Source organism: Austrofundulus limnaeus, unplaced genomic scaffold (genome assembly GCF_001266775.1).
Source record: "Austrofundulus limnaeus strain Quisiro unplaced genomic scaffold, Austrofundulus_limnaeus-1.0 Scaffold30, whole genome shotgun sequence".
Classification (NCBI taxonomy): Eukaryota; Metazoa; Chordata; class Actinopteri; order Cyprinodontiformes; family Rivulidae; genus Austrofundulus; species Austrofundulus limnaeus.
In genome coordinates, this window is record NW_013952432.1 from 1705874 (window position 1) to 1715517 (window position 9644).

At 38.1% G+C, this 9644-nt stretch overlaps 1 protein-coding gene across 1 annotated transcript in view; it reads left to right on the plus strand.

Moving 5' to 3' along the window:
• myo3a (myosin IIIA) overlaps positions 1–8381 on the plus strand; it is a 54313-nt gene extending 45932 nt beyond the window's left edge. Inside the window, exons 20-29 of the mRNA XM_014005398.1 lie at positions 489–636; positions 2607–2760; positions 2993–3081; positions 3177–3306; positions 3561–3643; positions 4461–4502; positions 6849–6929; positions 7350–7555; positions 7682–7793; positions 7991–8381. Coding sequence (XP_013860852.1) covers positions 489–636; positions 2607–2760; positions 2993–3081; positions 3177–3306; positions 3561–3643; positions 4461–4502; positions 6849–6929; positions 7350–7555; positions 7682–7793; positions 7991–8293 — 1348 coding nt within the window. The 3' untranslated portion in view covers positions 8294–8381. The remainder of the gene's footprint in view (positions 1–488; positions 637–2606; positions 2761–2992; positions 3082–3176; positions 3307–3560; positions 3644–4460; positions 4503–6848; positions 6930–7349; positions 7556–7681; positions 7794–7990) is intronic.
• Positions 8382–9644: the final 1263 nt, after the last annotated feature.

The window sequence follows — 9644 nt, forward strand, 5'->3', positions numbered from 1 at the left end:
ATCAAAGGCAGCAGAGAGAAGAAAATTATTTTATAATATCTGGTCCTTTTATCCCCAAGAATAAATTAAAACAAAAGCAATTTACAAAAAAACTAAAACTAAACAAACATCATGCAAAATTTATTTATTTTTATTCAGTAAATGCATTTTATTATGAACTTGGAGTGCAGAAAAGGTAAATTTAGTCTCCCCTCAGAAAAAGGGTGACAGAGGGGCTTGTGGTGTTACAAGAAGGAGGAATTCAGACCAAAGCTTTGCAGTTCCACTCTAGACCCCAACTGAGTGATTTAAATTTGAAAAGGAAGGATTTAAAAAGCATATGTCTCCTTTTAATCCCTAAATTAGCTGAATTCTGCTTCAAATATAAAAACAAAGAAAAAAGGTATTTTATCACTTGGGAGAAATAAATCTAAATTGTTGCTGTGTGGAGCAGTGATTCTAACAAGGCTCAGTTTGCAGTGAAAACAAGTTTTTTTTTTCTTTCCCAGAGAGGATGACAAAGGCCTGAACATCGGGATCCTGGATATCTTTGGCTTTGAGAACTTCAAGAAGAACTCCTTCGAACAGCTTTGCATCAACATCGCCAACGAGCAGATCCAGTTTTACTTCAACCAGCACATATTTGCTTGGGAACAGGTAGAGCCCAGCAGCTGACTTATCACTAAAAGCAGAGATTGCCTTCTGAGTGCTTTATTCCCCCCTGAGAAGCACCGTGTGTGCAGTTTTTCACCTTGGTACCTCTTCATTTCCATCTAAATTGTTATAACATGCCGTTTGTCATTATAAGAGAGATGGCGAGGGTAAAATATGCTGCTGTCTTTATTTATGACAGAACGAGGTTCACAATTCTCTCGTTGTGGAGTCTCGTGGGAGGGTTTCGCCTTGGGGGGTTCAGAGAATGGTTTGCTAATGTTAAACGATTTGGACTCACCCATGGAGAGGAGCTATAAATCATCCCAAATGAGGGTCAATTAGGACTTGGAGACACATGATGTTGGACCTAAATTCACTCTTGGGAGTTGCTGGAACCGGGCCCAGAAATACATTGTCCTATACTAACAGCACATACACTCAGAGCATATGGGAAATGTTCGGTGCCTTGAGATGAATAAGGTGGGAACTTGCTTTTGAGAGCCTTTCTCCACTTCAAAAGATCAGAAATATTGCTTTAATGTTTTATCAGGAACTGACATGAATTCACTCTTTACTTACGTTTTTTCTTTTATGTTTACAGATGTAATTTCATGTCTAAATCCATCTGCATCACTGCACACTTTTTGATATGCTTCATGTATTTAACAGCATTAGTTTGTGCTGAAATATCATGCTGTTGGCTTCCTTATTAGTCCTAATAACTTGCTGAGTCATAGCAGCTCTGAGTCAGTCTGATGTGATCAGGATAGCTGAAAGTGAGCTCACTTTACCCTTTGCAACTTTAGATTTTAAATTTGAAAAAAAAAACTTCAAGATAGGACACAAATTCTCAACTTTTCTTGTTTTGTTTGATGGAACCTCTGAACATTGAGCATAKGTGCACAAAATACTCCCTAAAACACTTAATATAAACTTTTGTTGCATTGAAGTACAGGTCAAAACAAAGTCAGAAAAATCATCATCATTGTCCAATGATGGCAAACAGTAATATACAGGCCAGTCAGACAGATGACTAGTACCATTTACTGCATTTTTATTTTTAATTTTTCTCTCTCTAACCAACCTTTTCTCTGGTAATTTATTGTTATGTTGGTAAACTTCAATTTTACTTTTTACTTTTATAAGAAAATGAGAGACAAGTAGATCTAAAAGTCCAAACCTTTATTCCATCTTAAAGGTTCTGTGCATGGAGCCAAAACTGTCGTATTAAAAGAAGAAAGAAAATTAAAAGAATCAAAATAAAGTCTGATGAATATGTATATATTTATTAGGCACATACTGCTTATATCTATACCCCATACTGTACATTGAGGCAGCTGTGGCAGAGTGGTTAGGGAAGTCGTCCTGATGTACGCAGCTACGTTGCTGGTTCAAACACCAGCTCTATCCTTCTCAGCGATTTTGTCCTTGGGCAAGACACTTCACCACTTCGCCTGCTGCCGGTGGTCAGAGGGCTCTGTGGCACCAGTGTATGGCAGCCTCGCCTCTTTCAGTCGGCTTTAGGGCAGCTGCAGCTACAACGTAACTTACTACCATCAGTGTGTGAATGTGTGTATACATGGATGGATGACTGAAGTGTGAAATGCTTTTGGAGTCCTTGGACTTTGTAAAGCACTGTACAAGTTCAGGGCATTGACCGTTTATCATTTAAAAAGACAAAACAAAATCAGCAGGAAGACAACCTCAAGTTTGGAAAGTTTGACTCAATAATCTAAGAAGCAAAAGGAAACCAAGATGAAAACAAATTAGACTAAAAAATGTATAAAAAAGGAAAAGTAAGCAAAAGATCTAGGTACACAAGTATTTTTTTTTTTATGAAACCAGAAATGTGAACATTAAAATCCAYTGAACAAACCTGGAAGAGTTTATTTACATCAACAATATTTTTTGCCAATGCTTTAGAGTTTAGAGGTCGACGAAAAACCCTTGAATATTGTCTCCTTTGCTGTCAGGATGAGTACCTGAATGAAGAGGTCGACGCTCGGATGATTGAGTACGAGGACAACCGGCCTCTTCTGGACCTGTTCCTGCAGAAACCCATGGGCCTGYTGTCACTGCTGGACGAGGAGAGTCGGTTCCCTCAGGCCACTGATCAGACACTCGTAGGTCAGTTCATCATCRTTTTCAGAAAAGAGTCACCCCGTTTTTACCAAACAATTTGGAGTTAAACTGTCTTTGGGCAAATGAATCTTTGTTTTTTATGTTACTAAAAATGCTGAACAAATTGTGATCTCCAGCAATCTTTCCTTTATGGTTAATTTCTTCCAAGTAAACTCTCATAAAAAGTAAGAAAGTGTTCAAATCAACACAAATAACTACTAAATTTGGGCATTTTTAGAGAAATTTGAAGATAATCTCAAGACAAAAACTTTCTGGAGGCCAAAGAGAGTAGACCTTGGCTTTGGGATTCACCACTACGCTGGGAAGGTAATTTTAATGACGTTATAATAAGTTTTTACCATTTTAAATTGGTCTGAATGTTCTTGTAAGCGACTCTTCTTCACATTTTTTTTCCCTATAAGGTGATTTACAACGCTGCAGGTTTTTTGGCCAAGAATCGAGAGATGCTGCCCGCAGATATCATCCTGCTGCTGAGGTCATCGGAGAACGAGCTCATTCGCAAACTCGTCACTCACCCGCTCACCAAAACAGGTTAATTCAACAGCAGCTCTGCATAAATAGCGCATTAAGTGTTGCTTCTAGAAAAGCGGAACAGGAAGTAAACAACTGATKAAACCACTTAAAACCAGCATGGACACTCTTACAACTGTTGTGGCAAATTGGTGATGTATAAATAGAAAAACAATAGTTACATTTTATCTGATCATACAGTTTCTGTCAGGTTAGATACTTCCTGTTTCATCACCTTATGGATGGATGTGTTCTCTGATCTGTTTATTTCACAGGCAACCTTGCCCACACCAAGGGTAAAGGCATAAACACAATGCAAACACCACGGACTCCCACTCGGAGTATGACTTTGGCCAAGGTACAAGACGTTTGCAACATGACTGTTATACTTTTTACTTAAGGAATTTTTTTCTGTCTCATTCCTTCTAAAACAAGTAAAAACTGCATTGATTGTAGGATGCCAAATGTAAAATAATATATTAAAAATGTCAATAAGAAAATGTTATTATTTAGCTTACTTTGAGTGTAAAATCCTAGTTAAATATTTTCCACTAGCATTTTATCATTTTAGCTTTTGTTATGACAACAGTCACTATCCCTGCAGAATATGGCTTTTAAAATTGAAATTCAAAACGTGTTTATTGAGAACAATATGAATGGTACCAGTGGTCCTGTAGTTTGAAGTGCAGCTTGGACACCGGTCGCAACTGCAAGTCTGATGTCTCGTAGCAGCGTTGGACTTGGATGATAACGTCTCAACAAAAGCACCACTCCAACAGCAAATAATGTCCGTTCTGTTATACTTAAATTTAAATGTTAATATTTAGCCACATTTACATTTAAATTTAAACATTTACATGCAGGATTTATCATTTACATATAACATTTAAATTTAATGAAATTAGTCAAATGTAAAAACAGTTTGCAAAATAACAATATAATGTTAGTCGACTTTTTGAACTAGGATTTTATACTCAAAGTGAGCGGAACAATAAAAATGCATTAGTGACATTTTTATTTTATTTATTTTTAATGTTTGGCACCCCATAATTTAACTGCTTGTGTCTCTGCTGTGCTTTCTATTTTCTCTCACTGTTTGGGCTTTCGTTCTTTCACTTTCTCATTCACTCTGTTCTCATTCTCTCTTTGTTTCTTCACATTTTCCTTGATGAAAGATGGGAGTGCTAACCTTATACAGTCCTTTTTCTCTTAGTGAGGTAATCAGCACATTTAATGCATGTATTTCGCTTTTCTACATACCCCAAAGTTAAATGGATAAATCCAGATTCAACCTGGAAATCTGTTAGTTTAGTTTCTGTAGCTTTTGTTCCTCCATGCAGTCTGAGTTGCTGATATGTTTTTAGAGATATTATGTCCTCCAAGTTCTGTTAATACTTGTTTTTTGCCCTTTTGTGGTGTATTTGTGTTTATATCTCAGTAGCTTTCCAAGTACTATGATTAAACAGCTTCTATAAAAGTAACAAAGAAAAATTCAAATATATCAGAATTTTTTGTTTTGCAATCCAAAAATGTAGTAACTAACCTGGCTCTTTTCTTTTTTTGTGAACATCCAAATAAAACTCCCCTTAGCAACTTAATTATGGTATTTACTTGTGTGATTTACTTTAGATTGCAGTCGAACACAGCTGAAGTGTTTGCTAAATGTAAGCCTCGAGGTGATTCGCTAACCTCAAAGCAATTGACAGAAGCGATCTACATAAACTGTTTGATGAGTTCTTGAATTTATTTCCATTTATTTGCATATCTTTGAAAAAGAAAAGCTCATCAAAGCTTTGCTCCTAAACTGTTTAAATAGTACAAACTGTATTAGGCTGATGTTGTTCTAAATTAATACTTTCCCCAACATTATCAGTGAGGAGAAATAGATGTTTGAATTCATAATGAGGCACAGTAAAAATTTRTTTGTTGAGATGAACATTTGTACGTTTTTGTTCATCAAATCAGTTTTACACGTTTTGTTTTTGCATACTTTGGAAATTTATGCACGCTCAGCTTTTCAAAAAGTGTAATGGGTTGCAAAAGTACTGACAACCACAATAGGTTTCGCTTAAAATATTTTCAGCATGTTGCAGCATTGATACCTTTGTTGTTCAATTTTTTTTTAGTTCTGGTTAACATTTGAGGAGTTTGAGAAGTCKTGGCATCATCTTTCAGTTTTTGGCATTTAAACAGCACAAAAAGTGAGGAAATTTGTGTTTGGTAGATTATTTCAACCCATTCTCACTCCCAAGTCGTCACATATTGACGCTTTKSCAAGGTTCCCTCTACGTCCGATTTTGACGCGCCGGGTACCCCCGTCACGTCAGTTACTGACGAGATGGGGCGAAATCTGTTGTCATATTTTCAGAAAGTGTAGAAAATGCGCAAAAGCTACTGTTTCGAAGCCTGAAATTACCTTTGTTAACTTTAGACATCCTGTCCCTGACCCTAGTACCTAAAATTAACCATTTTTAGAAAATGTAGGAAATTCACGTMAACATGTTCCAAAGCCTGAAATTACSTAATATTCACCATGGACATCCTACCCCTGATCCCAGTACCTAAACTTAACCATTAATCCATATCCCTCATGTTAACCTCAGACCCTCGACCCAAAGACCCCTGGTGGCGCAACCCGGAAAAGCCRCGGGCGTCAAGGACTGACGCGAGGGGGTTACCCGGCGCGTCAAAATAAGACGCAGAGGGAACCTTACCTTAAGCGTCAATATGTGACGACTTGGGAGTGAGAATGTGTAGATTATTTCTATATTGTAACAATGCTTCATAGCAATAAATCTTGTACTGTTGGAAATTCTGTAAAATGTTGCTTTTAAATGATGCCACATTTGTAAGGAGCATGCATTTGTGCAGTAATGTGGGTTGTGCACATAAAAATAGTAAAAATCTTCTTCGTCATTGCAAAASAGCTTATTTTGCTGTTGCTGTTGTCTTGTTTTGAACTTCCAGTTACTTGGGTTTTATGCTTTTTCTTTTTTTTTCTTGGTGGTAGTCTCTGTTACTTTAGGGTTTCATTTCTAGGGCTGTTGTAAAATGTGTCGATCATTTGGCAAATGTACATTATTTGACATTTACAAGTAGATCTAATTTACCGTAAACATTTATGTTGCTAATGGTTTAACATTAAAGCACAGAGGTTAATATGCACACATACCACCATTGCTTTATGTTATTTAATCAACTTTTTACCTTATTTAGCGTCATTATTTTAAGTGTTTAAGTCTTTATAATAGTAATAATAAATAACAAAATTACAGGTTTTAAGACAAGAAATCTTATGAATGCTTTTGCACCCTGCTGTAATAAACATAAAGTTGTACTTAATTAAATGCTGCTCCTGATGTAGCACTTGTCGATTTAACTGCTGCACAATCATCTTGGAAATTAAAGCAAACTTTATAAAAACTATATTTGCTTGATGATGTAGGATGTGGTACAGCTGTGTTAACCTGTATAAATACTAGAGTAGTGAAGCAGAGTGCAGATCAGACAGTGGATTTTAGGTTACAGTTGGTTCTTCTTTCTTAAACCATTTTGTTTTTCAGCCAGCAGAATCTGGAGACACTCCTTACCATCCCAGAGAAACGACCAACATGAAAACTCAGACGGTGGCTTCTTATTTCAGAGTGAGACTTTATTCCTCATTAACTCGGTTATTGTTTGTGAGAGCAGGTCAGGGCTCTAAATCAAGCCATTTTTCACCTTCAGGTCCAATAACATTCTGCCTTTTCATTAAAAACGTTTATACTTTGGTGAATTTTCTCTTAGYTTGTCTTCCTGTTTGATTTTTTTTTATCTTCACGAGCATTAAATAGTTAACTCAGAGTCAGAGAATAATGATAAATTATAAAATAAATGAGAAGTAAACAAGCAACATTAAAAACAATGATTCTGTATAAAACCACCATGGTTTTAGGATGCTTCTGTTGGGCTTTAACCACTCCCACTGGTGAATTATATATTTTTCATTTCGCAAACTGCAGAGATGGATTGAAAAGGCTTTTCTTAACATTTTCTCTCTCATTGTCTCTTTCATGTTTTTCCAGTACTCACTRATGGACCTGCTATCCAAAATGGTGGCGGGGCAGCCTCACTTTGTGCGCTGCATCAAGCCCAACAATGATCGCCAAGCCAACAAGTTCGATCGAGAGAAGGTTCTGGTTCAGCTGCGCTACACTGGCGTCCTGGAAACGGCCAAGATCAGACGGCAGGGTTACTCCCACCGCATTCTCTTTGCTAATTTTGTAAAGAGGTCAGAGGTTCACCGCTGTACTCACCCCATTTTATCCACAGAAGAGTTTATTTAGTTAAAAGTTAAAAAAGTTATGTACTGCATACTTTAATACTAATGTTAACATGAATACAATGAATTTTGCAGGTACTACATATTAGCGTTCAATGCTCATGAGGATCCAACTTTGACTCCAGAAACATGTGCTGCCATACTGGAGAAGGCCAACCTGGAGAACTGGGCAATGGGRAAAACTAAGGTGAACAAATACTTGAAGCAAAATGAATAAACTTTGWATCAAAGAAGAAACAAGTAATGGACTGGTCAATATTTTTGATCATTTTAGAATATCATTTTTTAAAGTGTGTTTTACGTATTAATGAAGTGCTGTGCAAAGGTTTTAAACCATCAAAATTAGCACCCATAGCTTGCTTTCTTCCATGTTGTGGTCCTCAGGTGTTCCTAAAGTATTACCACGTTGAAAATCTGAATCTGATGGTGCAGCAGGCCACACATCGAATCATCCTGCTTCAGGCGTGTGTCCGAGGCTGGCTGGGAGCCAGGAAGCCAGGAAAACACCACCGAATGAAGGCACTGAAGGCAAAAAGCCAAACACAGAGGAGGATTCGAGGAAGGCTGCTAATAAACAAGATGATGAAGAGGATGAAAGTACCTATGAGGCTGAGGAGAGTTRTGACAGCGATCATACTCAGATACCAGAAGATGAGGAGCACACAGAASTGGGAGAAGAAGCGTTGATTCAAAATGCAGGAAAAGAAGGTCAGAACAAACAGATACCAGTCGATGCAGTCGACTTAAAAGAGGAAACCAAGGCAGCCACGGTTATCCAGAGTAATTTCAGGGGTCATAAAGAGAGGAAGAGGTTGGAGGAGGAAGGCAAGATCCCAAAAAAGAAGCAGAAAGAAAGCAGCCCTGCAGGTGACAAGGAAGACGTCTTCAGCAAAGACAAGGAGTCAACAGGAGCTCAAGGTGCTGCAGATGTCTCATCAGATGACGTCAAGCTGGATGACCCAGATGAGACCAAAGCAGCTGTGGTAATTCAGAGCAACTTCCGTGGCCACAAGGAGCGCAAGCGACTCAAAGAGGAAGGGAATACTCCCAAGAAAAATAAGAAAGAACCTGTGCAGACAGAACAACCGGTGCCAGAATCACAGGAGGACATTTCCTCTGAGAGTCCAGATGGACCAGATGAGGAAAAAGCAGCCACGGTCCTGCAGAGTAATTTCAGAGGCCACCGGGACCGAAAGAAGCTGAAAGCTGAGAAAGAAGTACAACAAAGTGCCAAGGAGGAAAATGTTATTCTTGATTCAGAGCAAGAAATGAAAGATGAGGACAAGGTTTTGGATGTTTCTGATGTGGAGATTGAGCGTAAAGAGGAGACTGACGTGGAAAAAGAAAAACAGGAGGAGGAAGAGGCTGCCGTGAAGCTTCAAAGTAACTTCAGGGGTTATAAGGACAGGAAGAACCTGAAGGCCAACAAGGAAGCAGCCAAAAATGAAGCTGAGGAGCTAAAAATTTTCTCAGAAGAGGTAAGCATATTATGTCAATTTGTATGGATGATTATGTGTTTCTTGATATCAGAAAGTCTGTCATGATACGATTTCTATTCAATTCATCGATAAGATGCAATATCATATATTGATCCACATTGAGTAAATGATGACAATATACACTCACCGGCATCTTTATTAAGTACACCTGTCCAACTGCTCATTAATGCAAATGTTGAATCAACCAATCACATGGCAGAAACTCAATGCCTAATTTAGGCATGTAGACATGGTCAAGACAATCTCCTGCAGTTCAAACCGAGCATCAGAATGGGAAAGAAAGGTGATTTAAGTGACTTTGAACGTGGCATGGTTGTTGGTGCCAGACGGGCTGGTCTGAGTATTTCAGAAACTGCTGATCTACTGGGATTTTCACCCACAACCATCTCTAGGGTTTACAGAGAATGGTCCGAAAAAGAGAAAATATCCAGTGAGCGGCAGTTCTGTGGGCGCAAATGCCTTGTTGATGCCAGAGGTCAGAGGAGAATGACCAGACTTCGAGCTGATAAAACAGAAACAGGAACTCAAATAACCACTCG